Source organism: Salmo salar, chromosome 20, assembly GCF_965601325.2.
Source record: "Salmo salar chromosome 20, fSalSal1, whole genome shotgun sequence".
NCBI classification, from domain to species: domain Eukaryota; kingdom Metazoa; phylum Chordata; class Actinopteri; order Salmoniformes; family Salmonidae; genus Salmo; species Salmo salar.
In genome coordinates this window covers 35,408,051-35,422,658 of record NC_138310.1, presented here as the reverse complement: position 1 = coordinate 35,422,658, position 14,608 = coordinate 35,408,051, and the positions used below count along the sequence as shown (strand labels likewise).

General features: G+C 44.7%; 1 protein-coding gene across 1 annotated transcript; it reads right to left on the bottom strand.

Moving 5' to 3' along the window:
- Positions 1-1,634: 1,634 nt before the first annotated feature.
- Positions 1,635-2,657, bottom strand: tcima (transcriptional and immune response regulator a). The gene has a single exon (XM_014161682.3). The coding sequence runs from the start codon at positions 2,540-2,542 to the stop codon at positions 2,237-2,239; it is 306 nt and encodes a 101-aa protein (XP_014017157.1). The 5' UTR covers positions 2,543-2,657; the 3' UTR covers positions 1,635-2,236.
- Between the last annotated feature and the right edge of the window lie 11,951 nt (positions 2,658-14,608).

The window sequence follows — 14,608 nt, the reverse complement described above, 5'->3', positions numbered from 1 at the left end:
AGCAACGGGTTATGCAAAAACCTTAAAAATGGACTCTAAATCTATATCAATAATGTCAGACACTTTGTTTGAAACCGAGGTGGACAGTTTCCTTTTTATTGTGTTTATGAAACAAAAAGTTGTCTTTGATCTTCACAGTTTTTAACAGCAGCTAAGTCTGTGCATTTGTGTGTGGGTGACAGAAAGAGAGTGAGAGACTGAGAGAGAGGTGTTTTACGATGACTTAGCGCCAGCATGCCTGACAAACGTGGATATTCACCTGAGAAATCCCCACCCGCAGGCTAGGGTTTCCTGTGTCTACGCTTCCCACTGCAGCGGGAGGGCGGCACATGCAGAGGCCAGGTACAGTCAGATGTCAGGTGATGCATCAGAACTGGTTTGAGCCGGCAGAGAGACTATCAAAGCAATGAGATTAGCAGACATCCACTCGCTGATCCCCTTGGCTCCAGCTAAGCCAACCCATAGCAAAACCCTGACCAAAATTACAGACTTGATAAAAACCCAAACACTGTGTGAAAATATGGAAACTGTTATTAGACATTTTAATAGGTGACATTGATAATATGTCTCCTGTACTGTCTGATGAGAGACAGTTAAAGGCATTGTGTTGTATAACCTCTAATGCAGCAGGCCTAAACCCTGTAATACTACTTAAACAAGCTCTTATCTGCAGAGTGTGGATGTTGAGATACACCTTACACAAACACTGCTGTGCACTGCAGAAAACCTCCCCAGCAGAACTGGTTTGCACTGGTCTGGAGGAAGCCCCATGAGGGAAACCTGATAAAGGTTAACCACATCAAGCCATGTGTAACTTTACCCCCCCGGGGCTTCTTTATTTCAACATTGACAGAGAGAAAGTGAAATCATGAGAGAATTTCAGAGAAATTAGCTATAGTTCCTAGAATACATGACTTGACATTTATTCATTGTCATTTGCTATTATTTCATATTCTTATGATGGATATGAATACATATAACTTGATATGATAACGAATAATGATATCATAATTATCATTTTATGGCAATGGAAAGATAGACTCCTTCTTGTTCTGTTTGCATAGGGATCTATGGGCTCCTGAGTGGCGCCGCAGTCTAAGGCACTCAGTGTTATCTCAGTGCTACAGACATCCTGGTTCGAATCCAGTCAATATCACAACTGGCTGTGATTGGGAGTCCCATAGGGTGGCGCACAATTGGCCCAGTGTCATCTGGGTTTGACTGGTGTAGGCCATCATTGTTCTTAACTGACTTCACTAATTATATAAAGGTTAAATAAAAAAAAGAGGCATTGGAGAGGCCATAAATTATGTAAGGCTGGATGCAGGTGAAGAGGGGCCACACTAACGTTTACACCCATTTCAAGACAAATGTGTGCAGTATTATACGTTTTAAAGTGCTAAGCACCCCTCTCTATGAAAGTCTCCCTTCAAACAACTAAAATGAATCTATAATAGTGTATAAGGGTGTAACTTGATGGAATTAGGGATGAAGCCCATTTTAAACTAATAATACTAAAAAAGACAGTGTATTTACAATCTAACCTGAAAAGATAACTATCAGAGATCATTCAGAGTTTGTATCAAACAATAATATGATGCAGTCATTCGAAATGAAAGCAAAGATAATAGAAGTTATATTTCAATAATCATTTATTAAAGAAATTGCAAAAGGACATTTCATAAATGCATGTCATCATGATCCTATAAAATGTTTTGACAAATAAATTGGTGGCTACCATTAAACAGTGCTATTAGCAGGTATCACAAAGTTAAAATGGTACAGAGACAAGGCATGTGTTTTCACAGGAACAGGCATTTTCAGGCAGTTTATCTTATTACAGTTATTATTCACCAGCAAATAGGCACCTATGAGGTGCACATTGACAGCCGAGCATTCAACAGAATGCATAGTCAGTCAGGGAGAGCGTCATGTCTCCCTGTTTCTTTGCTCGGGACAACAGCCCCCAGTATTCCCATTCTCCCCTTTCTTCTTCCAGCACGTTGTATCCATACGAACCAGTGCATGCTGTTATTACGCATGGAGCGCATCTTCATGGAATAGTCATACTTTGTTGCCTTCGAAGACAGTGGTTTGAATTTAGGTTTCCTCCATTCCAGGACGCTGCTTCTCCTTCTCCTTGCCAGGTGACAGGTCGGCGTCACCTGCCAAACCACCACAGCGTCATTCTAGTGCACTTCAATTCAACTCGTTCAGTAGAGCCGAGAGAGAATGTTCAACGCAGTTTCAGCATGTGGCGAACCATGCCTACAATCTGGAGGAACTTGTCCTTCTTTCGCTGCTTGAGCGCCATCAGGGCTTTGGCCGTCTCCGCTGGATCTTGGGTGAATGAGAAGATGCTCCTCACCCTCTCCTCCGCTTTCATGTCCCCCGTTTTCTGGAACAGCCTCATCAGTGCGTCCTGGTTGACATTCTCGAATATGTTGGGAACGGCCTTCTTGCGGTGCGCTGTGTCGAATTTGTTCCCGTGGACCGATGGACTGACACGGCGGGAGTCGGAGTATACAACGTAGTTAGACATCTTGTTGACTCTCTCTTTTTAGTTGGTCCAGCAACTTCTTTGACTGGGGTTGTATGAGGGAGAGGGAACACTACTCGCTCGTGCGCTGTGGATTGGAGTGAGTGAGTACTGTGAGCGCCGCCTGCGCTATTTAAAGGGCTGCTAGGGACGCTCATGCTGTCAAGCCCCAGTTACAGAAGTGACATCACTGGTCGTGCTACCCTCCCGCAGGGAACGCCTCTGTACTGTTGCTGTGCGCACATCAAACCGACTAAAACAGTAATTATGTATCATCCAGCAGAGGCAGAGCCTACTGAGGTGCATGATGTGTGCAAATGTTCCGTAGCCCATATCTACTGTGTATTGAGAAGGCAGTTGTCACAAGTTCAGTAAATACATGTTAACATATTATGTAAACATATATCTGTTCCCACAAAGGACATGTAAAGGAATTTCGATCTCAATTGCCAAACACTGTAGCTAGTTGAGTCATTATAGTACAGAATAACTTAAATTGTTATTTCCATCTTTGTCTTGAAAAGCATCATATCCTGTTGTTAATAGTTCAAGAGTCCCTGTTTAGATGTGATAGTGTGTTTTGGTTGCATAGGACCATAGTTTAGGCCCACATGTTTCTTCAAACCATTGTCTTTTCATTTTCAACCCACAATTATCATAGCTCTGTCTCACTTTAAATGAAGAGAAAACGTCTATGCAGTCTTTCTGAAGATACTTGCTATGGCAGTTGGCAAATTGTTTCTACAATGAGTAATAATCCTCTTACAATTCACTATCCATTCCTGGAGATATCCAAATTAAACATTGATCAGCTTTAATTAAGGCATCCTGAACTTTACTCAAAATGTTCCTTCAGTTGAGCATGAAATAAATATCAATGTTCATATTGGGAATTCCTAGATGAAGAGAAAGGAGAGCAGACACAGATCAAATCAATCAAAAATAATGTTGGTTTAATTACAAGTTGCAACAGGGAGACACCTCCAGAGAAATGTCTAACAGGCCTTCTCTGAGAAGGCATTTCTAAATGAATCAGACAGTACAACATGTTCTGTAAACATCAGCTCGAGAGGCTTGTAGGAAGTCACAACATCAGCTGCTACAGAATCACACCGTCTCACATATACAGTACATTATCAGTGTGTCCCAGGCCCAGAATGGCGTCAAACTTTAACCATAACATTCAACGATGGCAGACGTTTCATACTGGCAGTTAAGCAGGTCCAAGGTAGGTACATCAGTATTATAGTTACAACAGATAATTGTAGAAAATTAGGTATTGACACATACTTGGTTGAGTCCTGTTTCCCTTCCCCCAAAGGTATAAATCTGTCTGCGTCTCCCATACCATCAAGTTACATATCAGTCCATATCAACAGTTAATCAAACACAGGAAATAGTGAACCAAATAATCCCCACTACAGTGTTGTATTGTATTAAACTGTTACTGGGTCAATCCACCAATTAGGTGTTTTTTGAGTATTGTAACTTGGAAAAAGGCACTAATTTCTTGAAATGACTCTGACTTTATTTACTGTAAGATGAATATAGGTGACATTCAATAATTCCAGCTGGTAGCACTATAAATACCCTTCGTTATGTTTTCCAAACCACGGGGAAGGTTTGTTTACTGGCAGGTCTGTCTGGGCTGGAGGGGAGTGAACTGAAACCCAGCCCCATACTGATGGCTGTTGATAACAGAGAGTACGTCCCAAATGGCAGCCTATTCCCAATGGGCAGTGGTCAGAAGTAGTGTACTATATAGGGAATAGGGTGCCATGGGGACAGAGCCAGAGAAAGGCGTTCCCCTTAAGAGACTTTGGAATATATAAACTTCACTTAATACATAAACCTCTAGGGCACATATCCTGGAAATACCCACTGTGAATGTTCATAGAGCTTCAACCCTCAAGCTACACTCATTCCTCAACCTACTCACTACACAACCCCTCATTCACTCTGTTTTTGTACAGGGCTGTCTGTATACTGTCTCGCCACAGGATACCTGGCTGTCTCGAGCTGTCATTGCAGTTATGACAGAGGACACAGAATATTAGCCAGGTTCCGGATCGTCGAAGTCGGCAAAAATGGAATGTTTATGACATAAAAGTAGTTCAGAGCAGAGACACAGTCAGACCAGCGCTACACAATGAGATCTCTCAGCTCAGCCAGAGGGGAAACGGATGTGCAGCGGTTTGGGCCGTTCTCCCATACACACAGAGTGTCTCCATATTAACCACATTAATAACAAAAGAGTGCTAAATGTAACGAGGGTCAAAGGTCTTATCATCATTCTTCCCCTTGGGGTCAACTCTGTGGAGACACTCTGGGGAGAGTCTCCTTCTACAGACATAAACTGTCTCCGCAGGCTTGGCAGAACACTATTATAGTTAGCCATATCTCAATGTCTAAATCATGAATGTGTCCTCAAAACAGTGACATCTGGTATTTTGGTATTTTATTAGGATCCCCATTAGCTGTTGCGAAATCAGCAGCTACTCTTCCTGGGGTCCACATAATCGCTGATATGAGAACACATAGGGGAGAACATGCTTAGTCTACGTGTTTCTTGATTTCTAAATAATGTACATTTGAGGAAGTCATTTTGAAAATTGACGTAGCGATCTAGATCAACAGGGTCAATGTCCTTCTGTAGCTACCTCTATCCCCTGTCCCCATGTCTTTCTGTAGCTACCTCTATCCCCTGTCCCCATGTCCTTCTGTACCTACCTCTATCCCCTGTCCCCATGTCTTTCTATAGCTACCTCTATCCCCTGTCCCCATGTCTTTCTGTACCTACCTCTATCCCCTGTCCCCATGTCTTTCTGTAGCTACCTCTATCCCCTGTCCCCATGTCTTTCTGTACCTACCTCTATCCCCTGTCCCCATGTCTTTCTGTAGCTACCTCTATCCCCTGTCCCCATGTCTTTCTGTAGCTACCTCTATCCCCTGTCCCCATGTCTTTCTGTAGCTACCTCTATCCCCTGTCCCCATGTCTTTCTGTAGCTACCTCTATCCCCTGTCCCCATGTCTTTCTGTACCTACCTCTATCCCCTGTCCCCATGTCTTTCTGTAGCTACCTCTATCCCCTGTCCCCATGTCTTTCTGTAGCTACCTCTATCCCCTGTCCCCATGTCTTTCTGTAGCTACCTCTATCCCCTGTCCCCATGTCTTTCTGTAGCTACCTCTATCCCCTGTCCCCATGTCTTTCTGTAGCTACATCTATCCCCTGTCCCCATGTCTTTCTGTACCTACCTCTATCCCCTGTCCCCATGTCTTTCTGTAGCTACCTCTATCCCCTGTCCCCATGTCTTTCTGTAGCTACCTCTATCCCCTGTCCCCATGTCTTTCTGTAGCTACCTCTATCCCCTGTCCCCATGTCTTTCTGTAGCTACCTCTATCCCCTGTCCCCATGTCTTTCTGTAGCTACATCTATCCCCTGTCCCCATGTCTTTCTGTACCTACCTCTATCCCCTGTCCCCATGTCTTTCTGTAGCTACCTCTATCCCCTGTCCCCATGTCTTTCTGTAGCTACCTCTATCCCCTGTCCCCATGTCTTTCTGTAGCTACCTCTATCCCATGTCGCCATGTCTTTCTGAAGCTACCTCTATCCCATGTCCCTATGTCTTTCTGTAGCTACCTATATCCCCTGTCCCCATGTCTTTCTGTAGCTACCTCTATCCCCTGTCCCCATGTCTTTCTGTACCTACCTCTATCCCCTGTCCCCATGTCTTGAACGTGTCTACATCTTGTTTTATGAAGGTATGTGAGCTACATCATATGACACCATATGGTGCCACCGATAACCACAATCTCCTCTAATATCAGTAGAAATTCAATAATATTGATGTTACAGCCAGTGTTATGAGTTAGCTTTCTAGTGGTTTCAATGAGCTAAACTATTTTTATTTGACGTCTTCTCCATCCTGTCTGTGCATGCTTGGCTTACCTAACTCTAACACAGCTGGAGTTTGACTTGTACCATTGTAGGATATTCTTGCAACTCCCCTGTGTCTGGAGTGGAAGATTTCATGCATTGTAGTTTGGCACATGATGTCAACCAGCCAACTAACTTGGCCATGTCCTATACTCATTAACAATATAGGCAATGTGACGTTGAAACTCCTCTTCAGTATTATCTTAGTGCTCCTTAAATCACACAGAGCAGTCTGGGACGCTGCCTGTGTCCCAAATGGCACCCAATTCCCTATTTAGTGCATCACTTTTGACAAAAGCCCATAGGGATCTGATCGAAAGTAGTGTACTATATAGGGAATAGGGTGCCATTTGAGATCCAACTGACTGTTACATAACATGTCCGCCGGGCTACAGATTTGAATGTGTTTTCAGCCTGGGTTGTTCAATACGTAGGAAAGCATTGATCATAAAACCAATACTCAGTATTAGCCTTCTAATGGGAAGCCGGCCGTATCGGATAGAGAAAACAGGAAAGGGCAGGGTTATTGGGTATTACGCTGCAGACAAATGTGTCCAATACGTACGTCAAGCTCTGTGTTGTTTACTAGGCTACTGACGTTCAGAAGGGCACAGTTATTCAAGCAATAAGGCCCGGGGGGGTGTGGTATATGGCCAATATACCATGGATATGGGCTGTTCTTAAGCACGAGGCACGAGGAGTGCCTGGACACAGCTCTTAGCCTTATTGGCAACATATCACAAACCCCCGAGGTGCCTTATTGCTATTATAAACTGGTTACCAGGGCTTGAACCACCCAGTTTATAATATGAGATACTGCATTGACATATCATTCTCTTTGTATTGCTGCTATAGTTCTGCCCTTCTGTTCTGTTGCTGATCGGCACAATTCTCTTCTCATATAGGGCATGATGATTTCAAATAAAATAAAATAGTATTGGTCACATACTGTCTGGTTGTGTGCTACTGGTAAGAAGTCAGGTGCAGGAGAGCGGAGAGTTGTGATCAGGCGCACACTTTAATTGGCAGAAATAACAACAGACGGATGCAACTGTGTCAAAAACCTCCAGCCAAATGGCAAAAGTGCAAAGCTGTAACGATCGTCTGTAAAAGAAGGGGACCAAAGCGCAGCATGGTGAGTGTTCATATTGAAGTTTTAATAATACGAAACACTTGAACTTAAGAAACAAACGAAAGCCAACAGTTCTTTCAGGTGCAAACCACACAACAGAAACAACTACCCACAAAAACCCAAAGGAAAACAGGCTGCCTAAGTATGGCTCCCAATCAGAGACAACGATAGACAGCTGTCCCTGATTGAGAGCCATACCCAGCTGAAACAAAGAAATACAAAACCTAGAAAGGTGAACATAGAATGCCCACCCCAACTCACGCCCTGACCAAACCAAAATAGAGACATAAAAAGGATCTCTACGGTCAGGCCGTGACAAAAGCGTGACAACAGTCACAATAATGCGTAAGTTAAACAATTAAACACACTCGGGTACAACATGGTACCCGGGGAAAAAACCAGCCTGGCGCGTAACACGAAACATGTAACAAAACAATTCCACACAAAGACATGGGGAAAACAGAGGGAATATATATGTAGTGTGATTAGGGAATGTAAACCATGTGTGCGGGGAAACAAGACAAAACAAATGGAACAATGACAAGTGGAGCGGCAATGGCTAGAAGACCGGTGACGTCGACCGCCGAATGCCGCCCGAACAAGGAGAGGAGCCAAATTTCGGCGGAAGTCGTGACACATACACATATTTAGCAGATGTTATTTCGGGTGTAGCGAAATGCTTGTGTTTCACTACTGCTGTGTTGACTGCTCTGTCAACTCTGACATCTGATACCAATGACCTGCAGCTGGACACTAATGGAACTAATATATAATGCTATTCATAACCCACAATAAAAAAGGATTATAAATCCACTGATTCCTATAAGAACAAATCAAAGTACAAAGTATCAAAGAACAATTTATTATGTGGTACAAAACTATACTATGCCAAAAATTCCAAAGGAAGCAAATCTGTTGACAGTCAAATGAAATATCCTGGGGCACAGTACCACTGACCAGTAAATAGTAACTCATGGAATGTAACAGGAAATAGGGCATAGCAGATCAAGCAGTCGACCATAGAGCCCATAGCTGCGTGTTTATGTGTACACATGACCCTTCATTGCACCCTTGTTTGGAAGTCTGATTCCCTTTCAGGAATCTGTAGTGCTGGCAGCAATCATCCCATAACTATGACAGGTTGATTACTGGACCCATTACCCCCTTATTACAAAGGGCATTTATGAGAGTTATTGGGAAGTGTCTCTCCATGGGCCCTGGCTGTGTTTTGAACAGATCTTACCCATGGCACCTCTCCAATGGCAACAGACAGCTAGCTTTTCATAGTATGAACCAGACAAGGCCGGCATACCAGCCACATTCCTGCTTCTGACTGACAGTCTGGCAGGGTCTCAGGGGGATGGAACACGGAACAGGGCACTGGAACATAGAAGCACTGCAGCTGAACTGCTCTGGGATGGTAAACACCAGCTCTGCAGAGGGATATTAAACTGGTGTGTGTTTTCTCTCCTGACGGTAACACGAAAACCACACAGCATCGCTTGATTGACTTTTAAAGCCTATTACAGAGAGGAACTCCTCAGGTGGGGGTCCAATCTATCTGCCTACAGTTATGGGAAATAGGCTTAGTAAATCATCTAGCAGTGGAAGGTTTACCAAAAAATGTTTCGTGTTTACAATGACAAATCTGTGAGGGGAAAAACAAAAACAAAATCAGCTTTTTCTTTTTTTTCTGGGATAAGTTTCATAACCCTCAGGGAGCCTGGTACAGATGATGGGCGAGATCAGTCATAGGTCAGAGATTCTGGAGGCAGCACTGGCACACAGAGAGCAGGCGGAGCTACATATATAGAGCTTGTGTTTCCTCTTTCTTCCTCCCACCTCCTCCTCCTCCCTTCTCTACCCCAGGGACAGACCTGAGCATATAGATTAAATGACTCTGCATCTTTACCACACACGAAGCCCAGGCACCCAGGCAGGCAGCATTACACAAAATCAGTCGCTGCCCACTCGCCTCTCCCCCTGATCATGGCTGGCTGCACAAAGACCTCCACGAGGTCCGCGGCACATCCGTCTTCACAACACTCTCCAATCAGAGAGTCTGAAAGCCAGACACATCAAGGCAACACGCGATCAGGAACATCATATTAGGTCACTGCAGGGTTGGACCTGGGGTGTCAGGATGACATTCCAGATTAGCAGTGGTGCAAAGTACTTTAAAGTACTATGTAGTTTTTGGGGTATCTGTACTTTCCTTTATTATTTTTACATTCCTAAAGAGAAAAACTCCCATACATTTTCCCTGACACCCAAAAGTACTCGTTTCATTTTGATTGCTCAGGCACATTCACGAACCTGTCAATATAACGTGTTGTCATACCTACTGCCTCTGATCTGGTGGACTGTAAATGAGTGTGCCTCTGGCTGTCCGTAAATAAATAAAAACACGGAAATTGTGCCGTCTGGTTTGCTTAATATAAGGAATTTGATGTATAGCATTTACTTTTACTTTTTACTTTTACAAAAGTATGACAATTGAGTACTTTTTCCACCACTGTACTTAAGTACATTTAAAACCAGATACTTTTAGACATTTACTCAAGTAGAATTTTACTGTGTGACTTTTACTTTAGTCATTTTATAGTAAGGTATCTTTACTTTTACTCAAGCATGAGAATTGGGACCTTTAAACAGGTCAACATTCACAAGGCCGCAGGGCCAGATGGATTACCAGGACATGTACTCCGAGCATGCGCTGACCAACTGGCAAGTGTCTTCACTTACACTTTCAACCTGTTCCTGACTGAGTCTGTAATACCAACATGTTTTAAGCAGACCACCATAGTCCCTGTGCCCAAGAACACTAAGGTAACCTGCCTAAATGACTACTGACCCGTAGCACACAGTCTGTAGCCATGAAGTGCTTTGAAAGGCTGGTCATGGCTCACATCAACACCATTATCCCAGAAACCCTAGACTCACTCCAATTTGCATACCGCCCCAACAAATCCACAGATGATGCACTCTCTATTGCACTCCACACTGCCCTTTCCCACCTGGACAAAAGGAACACCTATGTGAGAATGCTATTCATTGCGTACAGCTCAGCGTTCAACACCATAGTGCCTTCAAAGCTCATCACTAAGCTAAGGACCCTGGGACTTAACACCTCCCTCTGCAACTGGATCTTGGATTTCCTGACGGGCTGCCCCCAGGTGGTAAGGGTAGGTAACAACACATTGGCGACGCTGATCTTCAACACGGGGGCCCCTCAGGGGTGCATGCTCAGTCCCCTCCTGTACTCCCTATTCACTCATGACTGCATGGCTAGGCATGACTCAAACACCATCATTAAGTTTGCCGACAACACAACAGTGGTAGGCCTGATAACCGACAACAATAAGACAGCCTATAGGGAGGAGGTCAGAGACCTGCCATGCGGTGCCAGGATAACAACATCTCCCTCAATGTAATCAAGACAAAGGAGAATATTGTGGACTACAGGAAAAGGAGGACGGAGTACGCCCCCATTCTCATCGGCGGGGCTGTAGTGGAGCAGGTTGAGAGCTTCAAGTTCCTTGGTGTCCACATCACCAACAAACTATCATGGACCAAACACACCAATACAGTCGTGAAGAGGGCACAACAAAGACTATTCCCATTCCCTATTCTCAAGAGACTGAAAAGATTTGGCATGGGTCCTCAGATCCTCAAAAAGTTTAACAGCTACACCATCGAGAGCATCCTGACCGGTTGCATCGTTGCCTGGTATGGCAATTGCTCAGCCTCAGCAAGGCAATACAGAGGGTGTGCATACGGCCCAGTACATCACTCTATACCAGGAGGTGTCAGAGGAAGGCCCTAAAAACTGTTGAAGACTCCAGCCACCCTAGTCATAGACTGTTCTCTCTGCTACTGTACGGCAAGCTGTACCGGAGCGCCAAGTCTAGGTCCAGAAAGCTTCTTAACAGCTTCTACCCCCAAGCCATAAGACTCCTGAACAGTTAATCAAATGGCTACCCAGACTATTTGCATTGCCCCCCTCACACACTTTTTTACACTGCTGCTACTGTCTGTTTATTATCTATTTATAACTCTACCTACATGTACATATTACCTCAATTACCTCGACTAACCTGTGCCTCGCACATTGACTCTGTACCGGTACCCTCTGTGTATACTGTTATTTTACTGCTGCTCTTTAATTATTTGTTAATTTAATTTTTTACTTATCTATTTTTTACTTAACACTTATTTTTCTTAAAACTGCATTGTTGGTTAAGGGCTTGTAAGTAAGTATTTCACGGTAAGGTCTACACCTGTTGTATTTGGCGCATGTGAAAAATACAATTTGATTTGAGTACTTTTTCACCACTCCAGATGAGGTATGGGTCCAAAATGTCACCCTATTACTTATGTAGTGCACTACTTTTGACCAGATTGTGGCATTTGTGACACACCTTAGATGCTGCTGCTGCCTACTGTAGTGTACTGTACTCTGTACCTTCCTCACTCAGCATCAACACTCTGCTAGGGATGTTCTATTTCTCCTTTGGGTCACCTTTCACCTCAATTTTCTTTATCATTCACACTTTCGATTAGATGGAGGAAAAGGGAAGAATTTATATGATATATCAGATCAGGAACATAAGGCTGTAGTCAGGTGAGGGGGACGACATACATGTGCCGGTTCCTTTCTCTTACATGAAACATAAACATGACCTTTGACATTGTTACCGCATAACCACTCAAATCCAAAAAATAGGCTTATCGAATTATCATGAATTATCGACTACAGATCAGGAATTATCGGCTACAGATCAGGAACTATCGACTACAGATCATGAATTATCGACTACAGATCATGAATTATCGACTACAGATCAGGAATATGTTCCTTTGCCTTGCATGGAGCACACAAAAACATAAACAGGTATCAGTATATTTAACTAAATGTCATTTGATAAATGTCCAAAATAATAAACACTAAAAGCAGAACAAAAACAGTGTTGACACTGTGTCTCTGTGTATCATTAGCTAACAGAGAGCAGGACAGAGAGAGAGAGAGAGAGGGACAGAGAGAGAAAGAGAGAGAGAGAGCGTGACAGAGAGAGAAAGAGAGAGAGAGGGACAGAGAGAGAAAGAGAGAGAGAGAGAGCGGGACAGAGAGAGAAAGAGAGAGAGAGGGGGACAGAGAGAGAGCGGGACAGAGAGAGAAAGAGAGAGGGGGACAGAGAGAGAGCGGGACAGAGAGAGAGAGGGGGACAGAGAGAGAGCGGGACAGAGAGAGAGCGAGAGAGAGATTTGGCATAGTAAATACTGGCCTAGGTCCAGCGTCAGGTTACCAGTGATGACGCTGTTGCCGTGTCTCTGAGATCACCTGTGGGCCAAGACACGAGCAGGAAAGAGAAGGGGGAAGGGATTTCCAACACTACCCCAATTCCGTGGCGACAACAAGAACAGGTGAGTGGGGGGAGGGGTGAGAGGGGATGGAGGAGGGGAGGGTAACGGACATCAGCAGGGTGGACTGTGTCACCAATCACCATAGTACTGCATTCCCACTCAGAAACAACAAAGGGTTACTCAGAGGGGTTGGTTCACTGGAATCTACAACTAGATTGTGGCTTCCTGTCAACAGTGGCTAATGGTTTTCCATGGAGCTAGGGTGTGATAGTGGGCTGGGTGACCACGTCAGAGGGATTTTTAGTGAAATCTTAACCCTTACCTTAACCATTTTCTATTATTTCAACTTCACTGGGGTGATGTCAGAGTTGGACATCGCTGGCCTCCCAAGTGGAGCAGCAATCTAAGGCACTGCGGTGCTTGAGGTATAACTACAGACGCAGGTTTGATCCCAGGCCGTGTCACAGCCGGCCGTGAACGGGAGACCCATGAGGCGGCACACAATTGGCCCAGTGTCATCCGGGTTAGGGGAGGGTTTGGCCGGCCGGGATTTCCTTGTCCCATCGCTCTCTAGCGACTCCTTGTGGCGGGCGGGGCTCCTACAAGCTGACTTAGGTCGCCAGCTGGACGGTGTTTCCTCCGACATGGCTGGCTTCCGGGTTAAGCGAGCAGTGGTGTGGGGGCTGTCCTTGGCAAAGTGGGTTGGGTTATATCCTGCCTGTTTGGCCCTGCCTGTTTGGGGGTATCGTCGGACGGGGCCACAGTGTCTCCCGACCCCTCCTGTATTTATGCTGCAGTAGTTTATGTGTCGCGGGGCAAGGGTCAGTCTATTATATCTGGAGTATTTCTCCTGTCTTATCCGGTGTCCTGTGTGAATTTAAGTATGCTCTCTCTAATTATCTCTCTCTTTCTTTCTCTCTCTCTTTCTTTCTCTCTCTTGGAGGACCTGAGCTCTAGGACCATGCCTCAGGACTACCTGGCCTGATGACTCCTTGCTGTCTCCACTCCACCTGGCCATGCTGCTGCTCCAGTTTCAACTGTTCTGCCTGCGGCTATGGAACCCTGACCTGTTCACTGGACGTGCTACCTGTCCCAGACCTGCTGTTTTCAACTCTCTAGAGACAGCAGGAGCGGTAGAGATACTCTGACTGATCGGCTATGAAAAGCCAACTGACATTTAGTCCTGAGGTGCTGACCTGTTGCACCCTCGACAACCACTGTGATTATTATTATTTGACCCTGCTGGCTGGTCATTTATGAACATTTGAACATCTTGGCCATGTAAATCTCCACCCAGCACAGCCAGAAGAGGACTCATAGCCTGGTTCCTCTCTAGGTTTCTTCTTAGGATCTGGCCTTTCTAGGGAGTTCTTCCTAGCCAACGTGCTTCTACACCTGCATTGCTTGCTGTTTGGGGTTTTAGGCTGGGTTTCTGTACAGCACTTTGTGACATCAGCTGATGTAAGAAGGGCTTTATAAATACATTTGATTGATTGATTGATTGATTGATTGATTGATTGATTGTGGCAAGAAGCATTGCAGCTTGGCAGGGTTGCGTTTCGGAGGACGCATGGCTCTCGACATTCACCTCTCCCGAGTCCGTAGGGGAGTTGCAGCGATGGGACAAGACTGTAAC

What these genes read in the sequence shown, in the direction of transcription:
- tcima (XM_014161682.3), bottom strand. Translation starts at nt 2,542, where the DNA reads ATGTCTAACTACGTTGTATACTCCGACTCCCGCCGTGTCAGTCCATCG.